Below are 24,916 nucleotides of genomic sequence, written 5' to 3' on the forward strand. Positions count from 1 at the left end.
TGTTATTGAAAATGGGACTATGTCCTTTATTTCTTTTTCTGTATCTTTGTCATTTGCATACAGAAATGCTACCGATTTTTGTGCATTGATTTTGTATCCTGTTACTTTGCTATAGGATACCCCACTCACAAAATGGGGCACAGAGTTGAACAGGCAATTCATAGAGGAAGATATACAAATGGCAAACACACACTTAAGAAAATGTTCATTATCCATAATCATCAGAGAAATGCAAATTAAAACAACTATGAGATTCCACCTTACCCCAATAAGGATAGCCAACATCAAAAAATCAAATGAAAATAAATGCTGGCAAGGATGTGGAGAAGCAGGGACACTCATTCACTGTTGGTGGGCATGCAGGATGGTACAATCACTTTGGAAAGCAATGTGGAGACTCCTGAAAAAGCCGACTATAGAAATACCAACAGACCCAGTTATACCCTTACTGGGCATCTACTCTAAAACCTTCAAACCACAGGCCAGAGAGATTTGCTCAACCATGTTTGTAGTGGCTCAATTCGTAATAGCTAAAAGCTGGAATCAACCCAGATGTCCATCATTAGAAGAATGGATAATAAAGATGTGGTATATCTACACAATGGATTTCTATACAGCAGAAAGAAAAAATGACACAAAGAAATTTGAGGAAAAATGGTTGAACCTGGAACAGATCATTCTCAGTGAACTTACCCAATCACAGAAAAAAAATTGACACATAGTCTCACTCATCTACAACACCTAACCTGAATCTACCCAAGATACCTTACATACCCAGCAAGCACCTCATGGACTAGACAATAGGATGGATGGGGAGGGCGGGGAGGGCATCGAAGGGTGGAAAGCAGTAATCTGGACCCAAACGGCAATGGTACCATAAAATTCTACTTCCTAAAAGACAGACCAAATGGCTGAACCTTCACTAGACCCTTACAGGAAACACCTGAACCACAAGATACTGGAGAGGGTAGGATCAAGACTAACCTAAATCTTCTACATCTTCCCTCCCTCCCTCCCTCCCTCTCCCCCTCTCCCCTCTATCTCTCTCCTCTCTAACTCTTGTATATTAGATATGTTTTTCCTCAATTTCTTAGTGGGCACTGACCTATAACCCCCACTTCCAGCTTGTGGCTACCATCCACAATGAGCTTTTGATCAGAGAAACCTACAAGGTTTCCCAAAACAATGACAGACTTCTGTCAGAGTACTTGATGACCCACCAAAGGCCAGTGGTAAGACCCTATTGCTGAAGACTCCATACGCAGCTGACACGTAAAATGGAATGGCATGGCTGGAAGCCAGGAGAGAGTCAGTCCCCAGACAGTCAGCGTGTCTAGTGCCAGAAGGTGCTACATGGGCGACTGGGGGAAATGACCAATATCTGTCCAAGCAACTCCTTGTCTAACCTAATTAGCAACAAATAACCTGATATGATGCCCACACAACTGCAATAGTGGCACACAGCCATGGTGGGGAACCAACTGCTCTTGATTTGGCTAACTGATCCCCTCAGTGGTACAAGACCCATAGCTGGAGCTGGGAAACAAGTCAGAACTATACCCAAACATAAGCCCACTCTCCAATATCAAGCTACCATCAATCATGGGGTACAAGAGGGCCTACACCTATCAAACTCTCTATCAAAAAAGTAAGTGTTATCTCAATTTTCCGGGTGCTAACTTACTCTCCATTGGAGAATCTGCTTCTCTTTTTCAGATAGATGCAGATCCTAAGGAGAGAGCTGCCCCAACATACCCCAAAAGGGGCCCGACTGAAACTAAGGACAATTGGCAAAACAAGCAAGGGTGATGTTTTCCTGTGAACCAGATACCAGCACAAAGAGGAAGGAGACCAACACAGAGAAAAATCAACTCCTACCAAATCAGAGAGCCAGAGCCTCAGAGGCCCCCAACACCTCAGCACTGAAGCAGACCAAAAATGAACCCAACATGGCTCAGGGAAATTTTGCGGAAGAGGGGGCGGAAAGAATGTCAGAGTCACATGTGGGTCATGATATGCAGAGACATTTATCGTTCCAATAACTGTGGGCTAACTCCACAATGCATGACCCATTTATATCAACAAGGAGGGTCTAATGGGAGGGGGTAGATCATAGATGAGCCTAAACAATGGTACCAAACTGCCTGTATTTGCTGAAAAGAAAACTAATAAATTAAAATAAAAAATTGGTGTACTTGTATGTGTTGTATATATGTTTAGCACTGTAATAGCATCTGATTGAATTATACCCTTGATGAGTATAAAGTTGCCTTCTTTATCTCTTTTGATTACTTTTTGTTTCAAGTCTATTATGTCAGATATAGCCACATCTGCTAGTTTTCTATTTCCATTTGCTTGGTCCTTTCATCCTAAGGTGCTGTTTGTCTTTGACAATAGATTGGTTTCTTAAAGACAGCAAATGGATGAATCCTATTTTCTGATCCAGCCTGTGTCTTTGAGTGGGAAGTTGAGCCCCTATATTCAGAATTATTAATGAAAGGTCTGAGTTAATCTCTGTCATGTGGATGATTTTGTGGAGTTTGGTCTTTTTATAAATCTTCACTTGCTTTATTAGATGTTCTGGCTTTGATTATTGCTTTATCCTTCTTGTACTCTAGTATATTTATTATTCTCTTCAATGTAATGCATTCCATCCAGTATTCTCTGTAGGGCTGGTTTAGTTTCCATATAATCATATAGTCAACTTTTACTTTGAAAAACTTTTTTTCTTCCTATTATGAGGGATAATTTTATTTGGGTATAGATTGGCAGCTATAGTCTTTCACATAACATTTGAAATATATTTCCTTCCAGGCTTTCCTGGAGTTTAGAGTTTTCATTGAAAAACCAAATGCTATTCTGATTGGCTTACCTTTATAAGTGACAAGCTATTTCTCTCGCAGATTTTAGTACTTGTTTTCTGGTGTTTTTTTTTTGTTGTTTGTTTTTGTTTTTGTTTTTGTTTTTGAAGTAGGGTCTCACTCTAGCCAAGCCTGGCCTAGAATTCACTATGTAGTCTTAGGGTGGCCTTGAACTCATGGTGATCCTCTTACCTCTGCCTCCCAAGTGTTGGGATTAAAGGTGTGTGCTATCACATCAGGCTTTGTTTAGTGTTTTAACCATAATGTAATGTGGGTAACTTATGCTCTGGTCCTGTCTGTTTGGAGTCCTGTATTCCTCTTATACTTGGATGACCTCTCTTTGTAAGGCATGAAATTTTTTATTCTATAGTTTTCTTGAAGATATTCTCTATGACCCTGACCTGAAGTTTTTCTCCTTCTTCAATGCTCATGATTTCAGCGTTTGGTCTTTTTTAAAATGTTCCACATTTCTCCCAAGTTCTTCTTGTATTTTTTTTTAAACTAACTTGTCATTGATTTTGGCCTTCTAATCTATCTCCTTTGTCTTGTCCTCAGTCCTGATATTCTGTCCTCCACATGATCTATTCTATTGATATGGATTTCCCGGGAGCTTTTGATTTGTTTATTTTTATTTTTTAAAAATATTATATTTAGGGCTGGAAAGATGGCTTAGTAGTTAAGGTGCTTGCCTGCAAAACCTAAGGACCCATGTTTGACTCTCCAGATCCCACATAAGCCAGACACACAAAGGTGAGGAAACCACAAGGTCACACATGCCCACTAGGTGACACAAGTGTCTGGAGTTGGATTACAGTGGCTGAGGCCCTGGCACACCAATTCTTTTTCTCTGTCTGTCTGTCTCTCTCTCTCTCCCTCTGAAAATAAAATTTTTTATGCTCTTTATTTTATTTTTTATTAATATTTTCCATGATTATAAAAAAATCCCATGGTAATTTCCTCCCTCCCCCCCACTTTCCCCTTTGAAATTCCATTCTCCATCATATTACCTCCCCAGAAAATAAAATTTTTAAAAATTTTATATTTATTTATTTGCAAGGGAAGAGAGAGAAGGACAGAAAGAAAGAAGGAAGGAAGGAAGGAAAGAAAGAGAGAGAGAGAGAGAGAGAGAGAAAGAAAGAAAGAAAGAAAGAAAGAAAGAAAGAAATGAAGGAAGGAAGGAAGGAAGGAAGGAAGGAAGGAAGGAAGGAAGGAAGGAAGAAAGGAAGGAAGGAAGGAAGGATGGAGGGGATGAGGGAGAATGAAAATACAGATACACCAGGGTCTCCTGTCTCTGCAAATGAATCCAGATGCCTGTGTCACTTTGTGCATTGGCTTTATGTGGGTACTTGGGAATTGAACCCAGAGCATCAAGCCTTGTAAGAAAGTGCTTTTAACTACTGAGCCATCTCCCCAACCCTGGGAGATTTTTAACTGGGTTGTTCCCTTTTTGATTGCCAATAAGTCTTTCTTCCACATCTTTATCTTTTGCATTCCATTTTCCTTTCTGGGTTTGACTTTCTCATTGCATGAATTCTCCTGGAATTCATTCAGGTGTCTGTGTCCTCTTTGAACTAATTATCATGTCTATTGAGTTCTTTTAGTTGTTTTTCTGGCATTTCATTCAGATGTTTGTTCATGATCTCTTTGATCATGTATGATGTGTATGTTTATCATAATTATGTCTTAGAATTCTTCATCTGACATTTCCTCTGAGTAGCTCTCAGTGGAGGCTTCCATCATGGGAATAGACATGCTTGGTGAGGATATCTTGCCTTGACTTCCTGTTTTATCTGATTTCCACTGGGGTTTGCCCAGCTGGAGATAATTCCTTTGCATTGCTGAGAATGTAGCAATATCCACTCTACTGGGGGACACCGGGTGGAATAGTGTCAGGCCTATTCCAGTAACAGACATGTATCTGGGTCACAAAGTCACTGGACGTGGGCCTGGACAATTCCAGGTAGCCTACTTGAATCAGAGGTAGAGGCCTGTGCCAACTAGCCTGGTTCTCCTGGCTTAGGGATGGGCAGCCTACATGGGAGTCTTGGTCGTGTGCAGAAGGGAGCCTACTGCGCACTCACTAGGGCATAGTGCTGCATGGCCTGGTCCTTCTTGCTCTGAGTGCGCTACTGACAAGTGTGTCTCAGGTTTTAAAACATTTTAAGAAGCATGATAGCAGAAATTTCTCCAGGGGCCTTTATATGAAATTCACAGGACAATAGTGAACAAGTAACTTACACCTATTTTGAGAAATATTTTATTTATTCATTTTAAGAGAAAGAAATAGAAAGCAAGCATGTGTGCACCAGGGCCTCTTGTCACTGCAAATGAACTCCAGACACACTTGCCATTTTGTACATCTGACTTTATATAGGTATTGGGAAGTTGAATCTAGCTTTGCAAACAAATGCTTTTAACTATTGGGCAATCTCCCCAGCCCTTCTTTTTGTTTTTAAGTATTTTAAGTATTAGACTCACTAGCTTTTGGCCTCTAGGGTGTCTTGTAAGAAATCTTCAGGTCATCTTATTGAGGGCCCCTTGTATATGACAGTCTTCTCTTGCTGCTTCCCAGATTCCCCCCCCCACCCCTTCTCATTGACTTTTGATATTGACTAGAGTGTGACTTTATGTTTATTCCACTTGGATGTCACCAACATTTCAGGTGTTTATTTTCTAGTGTTTCAGTAATCTGGGGAGAATTTTGGCCATTGTTTCTTTTAACTAATCTCTTCTCCCCTTCCTCTTCTAGTACTTGCACAATGCATATGCTGGTCTGCACAGACATGTTCAGAAGGTCCCTGAGACTCAGTCATTTGCATGGTCTTGTCTTCAAGTTCCCTGATTCTTTCTTTTGCTGTCCAAATCTGCTTTGTATACCTTTAGTGAATGTTTCTTTCCCATTACCATTCTTACTTGTTTTCAATTATTGCTTCAAGATTCCTTTGGTTTCTTTCTGGCTCTTCAGTAGCATTCCATTTTGTCCATATATAATTTTCTTGGCTTATCTTTCTTTAGTTGTTTGAACAACTTAAGATGCTTCCATAAAGTTTCTGTCTAGAGACAGATTTTTTTTCTTTGAATGGATTATACTTACCTGTTTTTCTGTGTACCTTGCGAGTTTTCTTTTTGTTATTGCTGATTCATTGTTTTTGGTTTTTTTTCGGTTGGTTTTTTGAAAGTGTCCTTCTATAGCCCAGGCTAGCTTCAAACTAATGATCTTCCTATCTCAGTCTCCAGGGTACTTGGATTATAGGTGTGGTCCCATCATGCCCAGCTAAATTTGGACATTTTAATCTATAATATGGGAACTCTTGAAATAGATTGCCCCCTTTCTCCAGAGACTGCCTTTTTAAAAGTTTACTTTTATTTTTTTTCACTTCTGATTGTCACAGATTGTCTCTGCACCAAAGCTCATCCTGACATGGGTATCTGCCCTTTCCACCACATGCACATGATTGCTTTTAAGTGATTTGGTCCTTTGATGCCTGGTTTCCAAAGGGGGGGAAAGGCCCCATCCAGGCTTCAGCTGGTGTGGCCACATGTTCTTCATCATAACAGATGTCAACATCAGAGGACAGGCCCAATGTATAGAGGACAAGTCCCTGTGACCTGCCCTGGCTCTGAAGGAAGTGTGCCAGCTGCCCTGGAGCACACACATTTGTCTGTTATGAAGTGAGGGTGGACATGGGTAATGTTCCCAGGCCAAGAGCTCAAATTGTCAAAATTCACCTTGTACCACTCAGTGCATGAACACTGGAAGCCTTAGAATAGACTCCAGAGTTCCAAAGAAGCTCCATGGATACAGGCTGTAGCACAGATGTGGCTGGGGAAGGTGAATGGAACCATGGGGCTGTACCTAGCATCTTCCCTGACATTATTCTTTCTCCTAGTCTATGTCATGAATTTTATTTTACTTTAAATAAGTCTGTTGCAAATGCAAGAATATTTTTCTTTAAGTAAATTCACATTTACCTTGTTCTTATGAATATTTTTACATAATCCTTAGTTATTTGCATTTACTTTGTCCTTACAAATGTTTTTACATAATTCCTGTTATTTACATTTTTTCCTCCTTTGTTTATAGCCATGAATAATTCTTCTGTTGGGGAACTTCAGTATTTTTATTTATTTATTTTATATATTTGAGAGAAAGAGAGAGAGAGAATGGGCACCCCATGGCCTCCAGCCACTGCAAAGGAACTCCAGACACATGCACCACCTTGTGCATCTGGATTTATGTGGGTACTGAGGAATCAAACCTGATTCTTGTGCTTTAGGCAAGCGCCTTAACCACTGCACAATCTCTCCAGCATTTTAGTACTTTTTTTTTTTTAATTTTATTCATTTATTTGACAGCGACAGACACAGAGAGAAAGACAGATAGAGGGGGAGAGAGAGAATGGGCGCGCCAGGGCTTCCAGCCTCTGCAAACGAACTCCAGACGCGTGCGCCCTCTTGTGCATCTGGCTAACGTGGGACCTAGGGAACCGAGCCTCGAACCGGGGTCCTTAGGCTTCACAGGCAAGCGCTTAACCGCTAAGCCATCTCTCCAGCCCTCCTTTAGTACTTTTTAATAATTGCTAGTCAACAATACAGACCAAGGAGACTGACATATAACAGCTGTCTACCCTCAGAGCTTTCATTAACAGATAAGTAAAAGAGCAGAATGGTGTCACTTGTCCCTTTGACAGGGAGGGATCATGAAAACATGGTAAAATGGAATTTAGCCCAGTATGCTGAGACTTGGTAGGTGGCAGCCCTTGGGTAGTCATGAAAACTGATTCAACCCTAATGTCTGTACAAGAATCTGGCTTGGGGGCTGGAAAGATGGCCCAGTGTATAAAGTACTAGACACATAAGCATGAGGTCTGGAGTTCAGATCCCCAGCACCCACAAAAATGCCTAGAGGGTGTGGCAGGCCACCTGTAATCCTAGCTCTTGTGAGGTGGAGACACAGGATCCCTGGGTAAACTGGCTAACTAAACTAGCTGAGTTAGTGACATCTGGCTTCAGGTGATAGACCTTGCCTCTGTAAATAAGGTAGACAATTCAGGAAGATACCCAATGTCACTCTCTGGCCCCACATGCATGCACACACAGGTGCAGCAACATGCATATAGGCACTATACCTACATACACATGCAAAAATGAGAAAAGAATCTGGCTTGTTAATGAGGGCCCACCTTCCCCAACTGGAAGTCACTCTCCTGTTACCTTGCCATGCAGAAGTGGGATTCAGGGGACCTACTTGTGATTCAGCAGAATGACAGTGACTTTGGCATGTGCCCTACCTCCACACCAGGTCAGGGGAAGAAGGGGAGATGGGACTCTGTGGGTGAGCCTCCTACCCTGTGCCAACCATTCTAGTTTTCATGGCATTATTCAGGCAATTTAAAATAAGAGAAAGAAAAAAGCTCAGCTACAGTGAGACCCTACCTTGAAAAACCAAAGAGAAAAAAAGGTGGGTTATCTTGAGGAAGCAGGCAAGAGTTACCAATTCACCATAAAACAACTAAATCTGATTAGGAAATTCAATTAGCTGGATCTGGGAGTTGTGCATGGGAACTCTGGTTCTGCTCTCTGCTGAGCTGGGTGAAGTGGAAGGAGGTGGGCAGTCTGCTGGGCAGAGGGCTCAGGGTGATGGGATGCCTCGGGAGACAGCCTCACTCAAGATCACAGAGGTCGCTTGGTGATGGCCACAGGTTCCTTGGCACACCTGAGGGCTAGCAGGGAGTCACTGGATGACCAGCTCCCTGCTAATATCTCCCTCCTCAGTCTGGGACCAGGACTCAAGCCCTGGAACCTCTTACCATAGTTTAGGGTGGGTACCCCAGCCAGGGTAGCTCCTCACCCCAGGGACACCAACTGCCATTGCTGAAATGAGAACATTAGCATTTAATTTACTTACTCAGCCAAGCCTGGAGTTAATCTATGGAACTTGTTCCTTTTTTCCTCTTTTCTATTTTTAAAGGGAGGCTTAACAAAGGCATCATAGACTTTCCCACTTTGGGCTCACGAGAGGTCTGATAGTGCCTAGCCTGGAAACTCAGTATAAAGGTGTATAAAGACATTAAGCTGAATAGCTCCTGGGGTTGGAAGCCCTTGAGCAGCTGTCTCCCTGGCCCACTCACTCTGCTCCTGACCAGGCTTTTGGCCTCAGAGGCTTTGCTCACACCCCACCTTGAACGTCTGAGTTGCATGTGTTATTCCGTTTTGTGCTTCAGAGGCACTATGCCCAGACCTCCCTTTCCTGGGGCTGGTCCTGACTCAGGCACATACAAGTGCATGCATGCAGAAACATGCAAGTGGGGCTGGAGAGATGGCTTAGTGGTTAAGAGCTTGCCTGTGAAGCCTAAGGACCCGGTTCAAGGCTCGATTCCCCAAGACCCATGTTAGCCAGATGCAAGTCCCCAAGACCCACGTTAGCCAGATGCATAAGGGGGCGCATGCGTCTGGAGTTCATTTGCAGTGGCTGGAAGCCCTAGTGTGCCTATTCTCTCTCTCTCTCTTTCTCTCTCTCTCACTCCTCTCTCTGTCGCTCTCAAATAAATAAAAGTAAACAAAAAAAATTAAAAAAAGAAACATGCAAGTGCATGTGTATGCACATTCCATCACTCTCCATCTCTGCCTCTTGCTCCCTTCACAGTACGAATCATGACTAATAGTTACTTCTATTATTATATTTATGCATATCTATTATCATATTTATACATCTGTCCACCTGGGCTGGCTGTCCCCTATGTGAACACGGCACAGGTACTAGCATCTGATTCGTGGCTATAGCAGCCCCTCCTTGCCCAGTTCCTGGCTTCTGTTGACACTCAATGAATATGTGTGGAGGAAGGAGAGCCATGACTTTTTGCATCATCCTGGGGGAACAGGGCTGCAAAGGGAACCATATGAGTGGCCTCTAGAGGGAAGTATGGCATGAGGCTGAGCTCAGACTCATCTAGACCTGGGTTCAAGGCCTGTTCTTGTTTCTAACTAGCTGCACAAATTCCAACAGACTACCCAGCTTCCATGAGCTCAAATACCCTCTTCTGTGACATGGGACTAGCATTCTATCAGGGTGAGGAGCAGAGAGTTGGGTCCTAAGGCTCAGGACAGTGTTGTGTAGTCCTGTGATTTCGTTCTCTGCTTCTTATACAAGGGATGGAAATAGCATTAGGTCAGCACTGACTATGTGCCTGGTGTCTTTCTGGGATGTACAGGAAAATACAACAGATTGCCACCATGCCCTACTCATACCAGACAGGAGCAAGGGGAATTGATGAGGTCCCCAAACCCTGGGTATCAGGAAGGTGGCCCATGGGATGGCAGAGTGCCAAGTCTCAGGCCAACAACGTCTCACTAGGAAGTGACTTGGATCCTGAGATACAGCAGAAGTGAGCTGCTGAGCCCAGACGAAGCAGGCACAGGGGGTGCCTGCAGAGGCCCAGGAGGGACCGAGTGGTCATGTTTCAGCCTCATTGGTTGAAACTATGCATGAGTGGGGGGCCAAGAAAGCAAGACCACAACTGTTCTTGTCCCTACTGACCTGGGAACCCCAGTGTGGGAGCCTGCAGAGCCTTGGGATTTGGCAGGGGGCTGGGTCAGGTACACCTTACCTTTGGCAAGGCATACTTGGGCAGCTTCACCAGGACAAAGTCACCTCGGCGATATGAGACATAGTATTTGGTTCGGTTTGCTGATGTTGCCTGAGGGAGAAAACGGAGACTTAAGGGACTTTGCTTCCTGGGCACCATGAGGTGAGCCACTCTGTTCCTCCACACCAAGATGGATGGAAGCCTCCAAACCATGAACAAAAAGACCTTTTCTTCCTTTCTGTTGTTTCTGTCAAGTACTCTGCCACAGTGACAAAAAGTTTAGCATATATCTGGTTCTGCCTAAAGTGGGCAGATTCTTATTCCTCAGAACCCACTGGGCAATGCCCCTCCTCTCCAAGTGAGAACCAACCTCTAACCCCATCTCTCATCACCTTGTCTCCCTGCATCCCAGCTTTGAGACAAGGTAAAGAAAGTTCCATTCCCCAGAATTGCTCTCAAAGACATCACTTTGGTGAGTTTCTAGGTAGAGATAGAGATAGATAGGCCCAAGTCTTCCCTGCAAGGCTGACAAGGCTCTGGGTGTGCTTAGGGTACGACTTATTGTGAAAGATCTGAATTCCTGCTGACTCTCAAGCCAGCATATTTTCTGCCAGCACAGACTGAAGATGTGGCCATAGGCAAGGGAAAGGCCAGATGACAGCTGTCCAAATTAGAAGGTGACATTCACCACATTCTTTGATGATGAGGCCAGGCAGGGAGAGGAGGCTGAGCCCTACTTGACCCTGCTAGTATCACCTTAGCCTCAACAGGAGAACAAATGTCCTGAGAAATGTCCTTAGTGTGACACTGGCTGTTTAGGTTTTCTGAGGTTTGGTTTTCTCTCCAGTGTGAGGATCATTGCAGAGACATGACAATCTCTGATCAGGAGCCTATAGACACTTGCTCTATTAGAGCTGCTTCTCTGTCCTGTGGGCTGGGAGGATAGATGGAAGTGGTGGCCTCAGGCCACTTGCCCCTCAGTCATGGGATACAGCGGTGCTAACCCCTATGGATGGGCATCGGTCCCAGGTTCCAGGTCTCACTGAGCGAGTGGGCATTAGAGAACCAGCATCAATCCTCACCAAAGTTCTGGTGTTTGGGGGCTTCTGCGGATGCCTGCAGCTGCAGCACAGATGCAGAAACATTATGACCTGCTAAGAGGCACTTTTAAGTAAAGCAGCCATTTTATTGTCTCTCTTCTTGATGGTTCTGTTTCCCAGAGAGGTTCATGCACTGGCACCACTGCCAACTTCAGCATCAAAATCACTCACCTTCAGGAACACGTAATCATCCTGCACGGTGAGAGACCCCTGGTCAATGGGGCGGGCAAACGGGGACTTGCGTGACTGGGCAGAGCAGTCCTGGATCTTGCAGGTGACGTACCCAAAACCTGCAGAGACAAGCTGTGAGCTGCCAGGGCATGGACTCGCTGGAAGCCATGGAGACATGGAGCATAAGCGTTCAGGCTCCAGCCCCTCACTGGACGTGGACTCACTGGAGGCCGTGGAGGCATGGGACATAAGCCTCCAGGCTCCAGCCCCTCACTGGACGTGGACTCACTGGAGGCCGTGGAGGCATGGGACATAAGCCTCCAGGCTACAGCCCCTCACTGGACGTAGACTCACTGGAGGCCGTGGAGACATGGAGAATAAGCGTTCAGGCTCCAGCCCCTCACTGGACGTGGACTCGCTGGAGGCCGTGGAGGCATGGGACATAAGCCTCCAGGCTCCAGCCCCTCACTGGACGTGGACTCGCTGGAGGCTGTGGAGACATGGAGCGTAAACCTCCAGGCTCCAGCCCCTCACTGGACGTGGACTCACTGGAGGCCGTGGAGGCATGGGACATAAGCCTCCAGGCTCCAGCCCCTCACTGGACGTGGACTCACTGGAGGCCGTGGAGACATGGAGCATAAACCTCCAGGCTCCAGCTCCTCACTGGACGTGGACTCGCTGGAGGCCGTGGAGACATGGAGCATAAACCTCCAGGCTCCAGCACCTCACTGGACAGGGACTCACTGGAGGCCGTGGAGGCATGGGACATAAGCCTCCAGGCTCCAGCCCCTCCCTAGATGGGGACTCACTGGAAGCTGTGGAGACATGGAACATAAGCCTCCAGGCTCCAGACCCTCACTGTCACCTGCACCAACTGCAGGCCCAGTGAGGCCACTAGGGGCCAGGCACACTTGAGGAGCCTTTGACCCCTGAGAGGAGGGCTGACAGTATACTACTGAGCCATCTACAGGGATTTCCATACACATAGGCATTTAACTAGGCCACCCTTTCGCCTGGGCCCAATCCTCCCCTAGATCCTGGCACCTAACTGAGCAGAAGGGGTTGGTTCTGGGTTTCTTTCCCCAAAACTCAAAGCTCCTGCTCTTTATCTTTCTTCTAGCTGAGCAAATAAAACACTGGTTTTGCCAGACACCTGCTATTTCCATTGTTAGTGGGCATGTCCATGCTGGGTGGACAATCTTCTCACCTGATCCCTCACCCAATCCTTTATTCATGTTTTCACTCACTCACTGTGATGGTTAATATAGTCAACAGAATCTAGAATCACCTGGGACATAAATGTAGAAGTTTGTAGACTAGGCTAATGGAAGTGGAAAGAACCACCCTAAGGGTGGGCAGTATCATGCCATGGGCTGGGATAAAAGGAGAAAGTGAGCTGAGCAGTAGCATTCATCTTTCTGTTTCCTGACTGGATTGAATATGACCAGCTGCTTCCTCTTCCTGTTGGCATGCATTCCTCACTGTGATGGATTGTATTTCCTAGAACTGGAAGCTGAAATATATCCTTCCCTCGATAAGGTGAATCTTTTAGGTATTTGAGCACAGCAATGAGAAAGTAACTAATAAAATTTGTCTGGGGAATTAGGGCTGCTGCTGTAATAAACCTGAATTGTGGTTCACAGACTCTTGAAACTGGTTTGCAAAAGGAATGTGGAAGAGCTTGGAAATTAGAGCTAGAAAAACCCTAGAATTCTGTAAGCAGAGCTTAATGAGCCATTCTTGTAAAAGTCTGGATGAACAGAATGATGAGAGGAATGCTGAAAGCAGAGCCCTGGCTTGTGGGTAGCAGCAGCCCATGCTATGTGCAGAGAACCTGGCTGCATTCTGCCTCCCCCACCCTGGGAGCTTAAATGAGGCTCAATTCAAAAGCAATGAGTCATTTGTTCAGCAGAGGAGACATCACAGAAGAGGATTTGGAGGGTCTGTGACACAGGCCGTGTGGCGGCCACTGCTCACTGCTGTGATCCAGACAGACAGTGGGAAGGAGAGCTGCAAGAGGAGCAGAAAGACAGGACAATTGCGCAGTTTGGCAGGAAAAGGGGACGAGTGAGTTCAAAGTTCTAGATGAGGTAGGTTGCAAAGTAGGGGCACTTGTTAAAAACCAGTAGCGCCATTAAGAACCTGGCAGTACACATGGAAAGGTACACAGAGGACAAGGTCCTACCTACTGAAGGCCCCATTTAATGAAAATGCAGATCCATTTGAAAGGAGAAAGTCTAAACTGAGAATGTACCTGAAGGGTCCCTCCTTGAAAGCAGCTGCCTTGGGAGCTTTCTCCCAGGATCACCTTGAAGGCACTCAGAAGTTGGTGCAATTGTAGACTAAGAAGTCCAGGTTCCATCCCAAGCTGGCAGAACTTAGCTGTATTGTCCACATGGTACTCATTTTGCAGACATGAAAGAGGCATGCTTGAAGTTTGCACCATGATTCCAAAGAGCCTCCAGGAGGCAATGTGTGGCAAGGTCAGACTGCTTCCAAGGAAGCCCAGGAGGGGCCGCTGGGTGAGGCTGTGAAGGTGAAGCCTATGTTGCAGTGGAGACCTCTGGAGGTACAGATGCACTGGCCCACGGGACATCTGCCAAGGAAAGCAGCAAGCATGGAGTAGAACTGGTCTGAGAGAGAGGCCATGTGTGCTGCAGCAGCAGAGCTGGAGGGGTGGGCAGGCCCATGACCTTTTGAGCCTGGGTTGTTCTGCACTAAGCCCTGGATTCCAGACATGGATCTGCAGGATTTGTCATTTGCCCTGCTGCACTTTGGTCTTGTTTTGATCCTACCTTTCCTTGCTATGTTCCCATTCACTCCTTTTGGAAGGGGAATGTTTACTCTTTGCCATCATATACTGGAGAATTTTATAGATGCTATCAGTTAAGTAGTTGCTTTGAGTCCCAGAAGAGACTTTGTACTTTTGAACAGTTTGTGGCCTGATAAAGACTAGAAGTTGAACTAAATGCATTTTGCATCATAAGATGGCCATGAGTCTATGAGGTGGCTTAAAGGTGATATGTTTGTCAAATTGACAAGGGGTAGACATGATGGTTAATCTCTGGTTGCCAACCTGACAGGATTTAATCACCTAGGAGTCACACCTAGGTGTTTCCAGAGAGGTTTAAATGAGGAAGACCCACCTTGAATGTGGGCAGCACCATCACATCACATGGGCTGGGGTCTCAGAATGAGTAAAAAAGAAAAAGCAAGTTTAGCAGCAGCATTCACCTCTCTCTGCTTCCTGACTGCAGTGTAACCAACCACCTCCTGCTGCCAGGCTTCCCACTAGGATGGGTTGCCAGAATCAACCCTTTTTCTCTTAGGTGCTGCTTGTCATGTATCTAACCACAGCAAAGATAAAAGTAGCCAAAATACTAACTTACTCACTCCTCACTCCTTCCTCATTCATCCTCTCATTCACTTCCCATGACTGTCAGTGTCTCGTGTTCCAGGTCTAGTGTCAGCCAGGCAGACCAAGGCCACCCATCACAGAGCTGGAAGGTTGAATGCACTTGCCAATTTCTGGGTTATATACTGTCTCATGGTTATGAAGAGTCTTAGACAGGGAGAGCTCAAGGTATGGGCAATTAGCTCTCATGAGCAGTATAAGCTGCTCCTCTGAAGAGAAGACAGACAGACAAGGCCATCCTAGTGTGTGAGGGAAAAGAGCATCATTCTATCCGTCTCATGGCCATTAGACACTTTCACACATGGTTGACTTAGGTTCAGTGGTTTTTGGCTAGGGTATATTCATTCGGCAGTTCTATTGGAGACCCTGAGGAGACTCAATCAGCCTTGATTCTCAAGAAACTCTGGTATCAGGGAAGTGTGCAGAACTGTGTCAGGGGAACTGGATGCTGGGGGTGGCAGAGAAGTGTCTGACAGGGTGGATGGGAGGGTGGCCAGGAGTGGTGAAAAAGAACTCCATGATGGAGAAACAGAGCCGGGCAGTATCACTGGGGTAACAAGAATGCAAGTGAGCTCAGAGGATGGTCCTTTGGTGTGTCATGCTAGTTGGAGGGTACTGGGGTCAACAGGTAAGAAAAATGAACCTCAAGATCCTGAATGGCTTGCCACTAGGCTCTGCACATTGTATTCCAGTGGGCTCTAAGCTGAAGCGGCTGCAGAGGCCCCACTCACAAGCCAGGTCAGTCCTGAGGCTCAATGCTGCTGTACACAGACTCTACCTTCCCCAGCCTGCAGGCTGCATGAAGGTCTATGCAGCCCTTACTCAGGAACGAGCCTGTCTTTCCTCATGGTGGGCATGGGATGGCCTACCCCTTAGCCAGCCCTACTGCTACATAAGCCTGCAAGGAGTCATCTCCATGCCACCCTGCATAAGGCCTGGCACTGAATAGCTCCAAGAGATGTGTAGCTTAAGAACCTGTGACCCAGATGGGGCCCTATAACCCAGATGGTACCTGCTCTGAGCAATGCTCCCTGCTTATCAAAAATAGAAGCCACACTGTCATCTGCCCTGCCTCACAAGGTGTGGCCTGTACATAGCACTGGTCAGTGTGACTCCTATGCTGAGTGCTGTGTCAGCCCACTCCCTCTTCCTTCTTTATAGGTGATGGGACTTTCTAGGTGAGGGGTTCCGATTCTTTAGGTCTCTAGCTGGTTGACATTAGCAGATCCCACAGAGCCTGGTCAGCATGAGGCCCGCTACAACCAGTCATCCTTACAACCTAAGGGATTATCATGCCTTCTGAGGCTGCATTCAACATGGCCCAAGCCAAAGGAGCAGCCAGGCATGTGAAAGCAGGTGTAGTCTATGAGCGCTTCTCCCAGACTTCAGCGTGCACTTGCCTGCTCACTGCCAGGCTGGGGGTCCTGCCCCTTCCACTGGGATTAAGTCTCTACCATCAACCCAGAGTCTCCATAGTGTCTGAGATAGCAGGGACTTCATACATGTTTGTTGGATGAAGGTATAATTTATGGTTCTCATACCTCTGAAAACACCCAAAGGCTCTAGAATGTACCATGTTTGTAGGCATGCCATGATTTCACAGTGGTCTCTGCACCAGGACACAGAGGACTTCCTCACACACTGAAGGTCTTGTGCTCTAGTGGCTTAAAGCCTGAGAGCTAGAGTGGTTGAACTCTGACAACAGGAGAGAAATGCAGAAGCCCTGAGTTGCCTTGGCACTAAGCCAGACAAGGTTGGGTCATGTGGGCAGAAAATGCTCAGTGCTCAGGAGCCAGAACAAATTGCCCTTTTAATAGACTTTCCACTGAGTGCAGCTCCTTGGCTTCAATTTATCCCCAGCAGGAAACAAGCACGTTTAGAATTATGCCACATCAGAGCACAGTGAGGTTGCTATGCAAAACCAGCCACTGAGGACAAGCCAGTGAGCAAGGGCAAGGCTGAGCTGAGGCATCAGAGGACATTCAGAGTCACCTTAGCCACCTCCTGCTTACCTCCATTGAGGTCCTGGGACTCCATGTGGACCACGCTGGGGTCAGTGTCCACCCCAGACACAGCCCTGGAAAAGAATTTGACATGTGCAAAGAGGTCACCAAGCCATTCCACAGCAGGTCCTCTATGTCCCACTGGCCATGTGGCCTCTCTGGGTCCACAGGCCATACCCATTCTCTGCCAAGAATCCATGGAAGCCGAAAGGAAATCGCACCCTCTTTATCTAGGACTTTTCCCAAAAGACACACTTCTTCACCAAGACCTTCCCATTCCACCAGGAAGCATGGGCTGGGGCCACCAGCCTAAGTGTGCAAATAAAGAAATGAGTTGTGCATCATTGCACAGTGCTGAGAAGGTCAAGAGGATTCCAACCCAGAACCAAATCTGAGTGCTGCCCTCCCCTCCACCTGGATGCTGACTGGTCAAGCTGCCCACCATAGTGCATGCTGGGAGGATCTGCTCTCTACTCTCAAGCCTCTCAGAGCTCTCCAGAGTGACCCCAACTCATTCATGGGGTGCAGACTCTGGTGGGAGCTGTGTGTCTCCATCATCATCCCTGAGGCTTGAACCAGGATCTCTCATGCCCTGGTTGAACTTTGTGTGGCTGGTCAGGTGTTCTCATTTGCACCTGAGAAGCCATGGGGTCTGTGACCCACCAAAACCCAACTTCCCGCCAGTTCTGCCTGACCCTGAACTCACACTTTTCTCAGAGCCCACACACTCCCTGTTCAAGGCCAACTCCTTGTCCTGGTTTCTATTCAGAAGCCTGTGTCTTGCACTAGGGAAGTAGAGATGAGAACAGGGCCGAGAGGCACTATGCCACCTGGAGTCTCCTGTGCCAGGCTCACCCCAGGTGTTCAGTGCCAAAATAAATGAAACAGGGGAGGTGACTTATGGGTCAGAGGTCTTAGAGTTGGAACCTCATATCAGTGGCCCTCCTCAGCCAGGCTCCTCTCATATTCCAGCCTCCCAAATCCACTTCCCATTAACAAGAGAGACAGAGACACTGACTTATGTACTCATTTACTCATTTACTCATCTCCTCAAGTCACTCATTCATTCACTCACTCATTTACTCATGCACTCACTCACTCATTCATCCACTCAATAATGTACTCATGTTCACTCACTCATTCATTTGTTCACTCCCACTCACTCATTTATCCACTCACTAACGTACTCATGCACTCACTCACTCACTCATTCATTCATTCATTCATTTATTCATTTATACTCACTCTCTCCAGGGCTACTGACAGGTGGGGAAAGAACGGGCAACTTGCTGTCCACTTGCAAGGAGACCGAGCCCTAATAAGCAGTGTGCAGCTTCACAAATGCTAATGAGGCAGGCCTGAGACAGAGGAGGGGCTACGGTGATTCCTGCCCAAGGACGAAGTTGTCAGAAGAGCATTATCCATTGCTTACAACAGCAATCCCTGGCCTGTCACCACATTCCAGAAGGGATCCCACGACCAGGCTGCAGCTTCTGTGATTCTCCCACATACAGTATAACAGCTCTAAGCCTTTGGAAAAACATGTGGGAAGAGCTTATCTGATTGCTGAGATAATAGCATGTTTGTGCCAATTTCCTCTTCATGCCCTTGGGCTGGGTTTTCCTTGTCTAGCCAGAGAGAATCTCCATGATCCTGCTGGGCTGAGATGCCCCTTGGCCTGGCCTGGGATAGGCTGCAGAGCTCTGCTAGGTCCCCAGGCCCATCCAGCTAAGAAATCTCACTTCCTGACCCTCATCTCCACCTCCTAGGAGCTCTTGTACTCCCGGGATCCCGTACACCAGTAGCTTCTATTCCCAACAGGTGCCAGACCTGTGGCTGGTGTCAGCGCTCTAGTTTTGAGGAAGAAACAGGGCCTATTTTGGGCCAGCAAGCTGGACAACTGTCACTTCTTCCCAGAGCAGAGGCAGAGATATAAGGGGCCAGCACTCAGAGGAGGGCAGAACCTCCTTCAGTATCCAGGGAAATGAGCCCTTGCTGGGACAGCATGCAGTTACAAGTAAGTGGGGCTGGGAGGCTGTTCTAACCATGTGTCCGTGATGGAGACAGGACTGCAGCCTGGCTGGAAGACCAGCACAAAGTCTGGTACCCATGTGCATTAAGACAGAGAAAGGGTATGAAAGCGCATGTGTGTGCATGCAGGAGAAAGAGTGATGGCTGGGGAGACAGTGTAGGTAATTGCGTGTCTGGAAAGAAGTCATGGTCACACCTTGGGCGGACACAGGCTGCAAGCCAGCTGCCTTGGCTGCCCACTCCATGCCACCTTGGGAATGTGCCTGTCCTTCACGGCTTCTCCCAATCATTTAGTGAATGCTTCAGTGGGCCTAGAATACTGCCCAAGTCCCTGGGGGGCCTCCTACAAATTCATGCAAATGGGGACACAGACTCCCTGGTCTGAAAGAAGCTTCCTTCCCCAAGCTTTCCCTCTGCCCCACCTCACCTGAACTTGCCCTTTCCTCCTGTCTAGGACCTCTGCAGGCCAGGTGGGCATGATGCTCCTGCTTCACCCTAACCATACTCCCTTCCTTGGCACTGAGCAGGGCTGAGCAGGGTGACATGCTAGGCCAGGGGAACAGAACCCAGATGGTGATCAAACAGGAGAGGGGCCCAGGTGGGCAGAGCACAAGCAGTCTGGAGCCAGGGAAGGTTGTGCCTCAGGACACCTTGCAGGAGGCAGGTGGGGCCAAATCAGGGCAGGGTTGAGAAGAGGGCTTTGAGGAACAGTGGGCCACCATGTGCCAGTGCTACGCCAGGGTTCCTGTCCATCACACTTTTTTCCACTAGGAGGAGACAGAGGTCCAGAGAGGGAGTCTGAGGTTTGCAAAGCCACACAGCCGGGTCACTGGAAAAACCAGGGCCTCTATTCCTGCTGGTTTCCAGTGCCACCTTTCAGAGGCAGACAGAGGACTCTGGGGAATCCCTGAAAATGAGGGAGAGCAGAGCTGGGGAGAGAGGTCCCAGTGGGGAGGGCTCTCACCAAAACACGTGGTCCTTGGTCACTCGCTCGTGCAGCAGGGCCCACTTCTTCCCCAGGTCAGTCGACACGTAGAGCTGCAGGGTAGACAAGACAGAGGAAAGAAGGTTTGGTTGTGATGTCAGGAACAGGCCACTTATGAGAGAGGGTGACTCACTATGTGGCTCCCCCAGGGGACATCTCAGGCCCTGCAGACACACAGTAGCTTTGCTTGCACCAGAGTTGCAAACCAACCTCCAAGGACTGAAGGCAGAGGGTACACTCCACGTAGAGTTCTTCTTGTTCAGGCTGCCTGGAAGGACCAGAGGATATGGCTCTCTAGGTGAGATGCCTGGGGGCCTCCCAGAGAAGATGTGCATGAGCCATCAGCAGAGGACATTTAGGTTACCTGTGAGAGGGCACAGCTCAGGGTAGGGCCGAGGAGCAGTGCATGGGATGGAGCAGCTCAGGAATCCAGAGAGTTCTACACAGGCTGGCTGAGGCCTGCCACCCATCACAGGAGGGTGTAACCCAGAAGCACCCCTGGCTTGGGAAGCGATGCTTGGCAGTATAGACTTGAACTTCTCAGCATGTGCTGGCCTCAGAGTCTAAAAGTCTTGCCACTGCCATACCCTGGGCAGGTTCTCAACTACCCTTGCTCCCAGTGCTCACTTTGACCTCTCCTCCGACAGGGGCCTGGGCACAGAAAGGGTCAGGGTTGGGTGCTCTGAGTTCTGAGCCAAGCCTGGGTCTGCATGTGAGCTGCCAGTTGTGTTAGAGCAAGTAAGGGGCATGGCAGGCTGGGAAACTGCAGCCCAGGAAGAGAAGGGACTGGACTAGGCCTGACTCTGAGGCCTTTGGCACAGTGCAGAAGCCTGCCAAGGCTGGGTGAGGCAAGGAGCTCAGGGGTTGTGGTCTGATGTTGTTGCAGGGAGATCTCCCACCAGGGATGAGGCAGGACCCCAAAGCAGCTCAGGCCACTGGGGAAGCAGTGGCATGGGTAGGAGGAAAAGGTCAGGCCTGGCGGCACAGGCCTGTAACCCCAGTGCTTAGGAAGAGGCTGAGGCAGAAGAATGACAAGCTTAAGGCTAGCCTGGTCAACTTAGTGAGATGGCTGAGGACACATCTCGGTGGCAAGCTTATCTAGTTTCACACAAAGAAGAAAGGGCAGAGGGCCCTGTTTGGGGTGGGGGGAGGCAAAATCGGTGAGTTGGTCTCTGAGCCTTGGGTAGGGGTGGGGACATCTGTGCTCTGGGCTTGTACCCAGGGCTCTGGAAAAGGGATCTGGGTAGAGGTGAATAGGTGCTAAGCAGAAGTTTCTAGGACCACACAGAAACCAAAAACTATTCCCTGTAAGATGGGGTGTGTCCTGCTTTGCTGGTGAGACAGTCCTGAGTTGCAGGCAAGTGGAGCAGAAGAGCACCTATGTCCAGCGCCACCTCATAGGTCCTCACAGCTCAGGGGACTCAACTGCCTTAGGAATCACACAGAAATGGCATCAGGGTACAGAAGGCAAAATTTTGGGGACAGAAGAAGCAGAAAGTTCTGTCTCTCGCCTCTGTGTTCCTAGAGGCAAGTCATAAATACAGGAGGGGCACACTCTGGCCCTGTTATGGGGTTCTGACTCATTTCTGGAGGGCAGGAACCCATCAAAAAGAATCTGAAGCTGGGCGTGGTGGTGCATGCCTTTAATCCCAGAACTTAGGAGGCAGAGGTAGGAGGATTGCCGTGAGTTCGAGGCTACCCTGAGACTATATAGTGAATTCCAGGTCAGCCTAGGCTAGAGTGAGACCCTACCTTGAAAAAGTAAAAAAAGAGTCTGAGCCAATAGGCTTGGCCCTGCCTCCAGCACCTGACCCGTAGGTCCACCATGTTCCCATCATAGTCCTTCACCTTCATGGCTGACTGTGGAGCCTGTGACCCCTGCCTCAGTGGGCCTCCAACCCTCAGATCCCTTTCATGACAACCTCCTGCAAAATGTACCTGCCAGTGCCAGGTGTGGTGGCATACACTATAGTCCCAGCACTCAGGTGGTGGAGGCAGAATAAGAAGGCCATCCTCAGCTACATAGCGAGTTGGAAGTCAGCCGGGGCTATAGGAGACCCTGTGTCAAACAAAAGACAAAACAAACCATGCTTTACAGGCTTTCTCTTGCCTATGTGTACTTATGTGTGCTTATGTGGATTCTCATCTGTTAACCTGGGAGGTTGGCCCCCACCTAAGCCACAGCCTGCTGCCTGCAAGACTTGTCCCCACCAGCAGCTGTCAGCCTAGGAGGCCCAGAAAAAGCTAGATTGTATTAGTTAACACAGCAGAACAGTGCCTGGCTCCATAGGAAGAATGGAGGCCTGAGGATCCTAAGCAGTGGATGGGTTGAACCTTAGCCATGTGTGGCCACTTAGCCCCATGGTTCCCTTTCAAGGCCTTTTCAGCCTTGGGGCGGCAGATGTGGTCTCACAGAGTCACAATTTGAACCCACCTTCCTGCACCCTTCCTAGGCCCCACAAACACCTTTGTCAGATTCCCTCTGTAGGCTGCATCTGCACAGGTCCCCATGTCCTCGTGGATGCCAGTCAGACTGCCCTCTGTAGCTAGCAAAGGCACAGGCCATAGCTGTAGGGTGACTGAGCCAGTAAGGGCTGTGACTTTTCTCTCAGGGTGGTCAGGCAGGAGTTTTAAGCAGGGTGACTCTGACTTCACAGTTGGGCAGGTCATCTGTCTGCTGTGACAGAGGAGACTGGAGAGAAGACCCTGCTTAGAGGCAGACTGGCCTCCTTTCTCTCTAGATTAACTGGGACAGACCCTGACAGCGATGTCCAGAAGTTCAGAATCGTGGCTGTGGTAGTTTACTGTATAGCCCCATTGACTCAGACTTGAATTTTGAGTCTCTAGTGGCCAGAGCTCGATTGTGGAAAAGGTGTTACTTGGGTGGATCTTGGAGTCTAAGGTGTGTTGGGGATGGATCTTTGGTCCAGCCTTACTAAGTGTAGCAGTTTGAGCTCTGTGGACCATGCTTATTGATGCTTGTTGGCTGTTTGGTGGTGCCTCTCTGCTTGGATTTATAAAAGGAACCCAACTTCTTCCATCATTGATGGTGTTCCCCTGAAATTTGTAAGCCTGAAATCAACCCTTCCTCCCATGAACTGTGTCTGGCTGGATATTTGTTTCAGCAACATAGAGCTGATTTCAACAATGGCTAAAGCTTCACTTGGAGCCAGACAGCCTTAGGACCCCAGGTTGTAATGGGTGATGGCCAAGGTGCATGTGTGAAACCAATACATAGTGGATCCACTACATATGCCTCCTATCCCCTTCTGCCTCATTCCCTATATTCTCCTGTCATCCAAAGAATGTGCTTCATGCCAAATTACATGTTCACAATGTAGAGCAAACAGGATGTAGGTGAATCTGTCACCAGTATCTCTGGTGCATTTTTCATTTGCACTATTTTCTGAGTTTTGCCAGAATTCCCTCTAACCCTGGTTTACTGAGACAATGAAGACTTCCCTCTGGTCTTGAGGCCATGTGAGCCCAGTGGCTGCTTTGGCCCCACACTGAAGTACTTCCTTATATGTACTAGCCTTGGAGATTTCAGGTGTGCAGTGGGTGTGGCTGACCAGGGAGAGTGGAGAGGAGGGCTGGACATGGAGGGAAAACCCATGTCCCTCTGCTATCTGTACCTGCCCAGCACTCCCTTGCCTCAATTTCCCCTTCTGCAAAACATTATCCTCAGCAGTGACATTTTGAAGGACAGTCTGTGATTCTAGAGATGTTGAGGCCCATCAGACCTGGCTCATTCTAGAGACTTCCACCCACAAGTGCAGAGCTGTGAATACATTCCAAGGCTGTTCTAAGCCTCAGTTGGTTTTCTACTTTTTAAAACGGGACTCTGCATTCCTGCCTTAAAGGGGTGAGATTTTTCCAGGTACCTTGCAAAGTGACTGCATTTGTGCACAATCTATAAATGATGCCAGTATCATTCCCATGACAATATCTATAAGATCAGGTCTGTCCTGTATACAAAGGAGTCCAGGGCATGGGTGCTCTCAGCTCAGGTATGTGGTATCTAATGTCTTGATAGTTGCTTCACTATAGACCTAGTGGCTAGTGGTAATCGAGATGTCCACCCAGAATTGTCCACAGTCCGAGCCTGGGTTGAGATTGTCACCTCCTCCCCCTCCTTTTCCATCCTTCCTCTCTTCTGTCTTCCTTTTCCATCCTCTTCTTCTTCTATCCTCTCCCTCTTTTTTCCATCCTCTTCCTCTTTTCTCCCTCTTTTTCCATCCTCTTCCTCTTCTCTCCTCCTCCTTCTTTTTTATACTCTTCCTCTTTTCTCCCTCTTTTTCCATCCTCTTCCTCTTCTCTCCTCCTCCTTCTTTTTTATCCTCTCCCTCTTTTCTCCTCCTCCTCTCTGACAATCAAGGTACCTAGTGATTGTCCTGGACCAATTTACCACTGAGCCTCCCTCTGGCATAGCAGAAACCACATTCCACCAGAATAAAGCACCTCCATGGTGAGTGCACACCACCTTCCCACATCAGGCCCTGCTCTCTCTGTGTGGGCTGCTGTACCATTGTGCCCGAGTTGCCAGGACAGATGTCATAGATAGAGGACTCAAACAGCTATTCTCTGTCCTCCTGGAGTGGAATGCATGAGATCCAGGTGACAGAGGACTGACTTCTGTCTCCCTGGCTTAGGGGTCTGAATCTCCTCTCCATGTCCTCTCAGGGGTGCCCTTCTGTGAGCAGGGATGTCCAGACCTCCTCTTCCTCTAAGGACACACAGAGAGATGAGACTGGGACAACCCTC

At 47.8% G+C, this 24,916-nt stretch overlaps 1 protein-coding gene across 1 annotated transcript in view; it reads right to left on the reverse strand.

The window, feature by feature from the left end:
- Sorcs2 (sortilin related VPS10 domain containing receptor 2) overlaps window positions 1-24,916 on the reverse strand; it is a 478,299-nt gene that overhangs the window by 54,624 nt on the left and 398,759 nt on the right. The window contains exons 5-8 of the mRNA XM_004655993.2: window positions 20,132-20,205; window positions 17,146-17,210; window positions 11,719-11,837; window positions 10,469-10,558 (exon numbers count right to left, since the gene is read on the reverse strand). Of these exons, the coding sequence (XP_004656050.2) occupies window positions 10,469-10,558; window positions 11,719-11,837; window positions 17,146-17,210; window positions 20,132-20,205 (348 nt within the window). The remainder of the gene's footprint in view (window positions 1-10,468; window positions 10,559-11,718; window positions 11,838-17,145; window positions 17,211-20,131; window positions 20,206-24,916) is intronic.

This window comes from Jaculus jaculus, chromosome 11, assembly GCF_020740685.1.
Source record: "Jaculus jaculus isolate mJacJac1 chromosome 11, mJacJac1.mat.Y.cur, whole genome shotgun sequence".
Taxonomy (NCBI): domain Eukaryota; kingdom Metazoa; phylum Chordata; class Mammalia; order Rodentia; family Dipodidae; genus Jaculus; species Jaculus jaculus.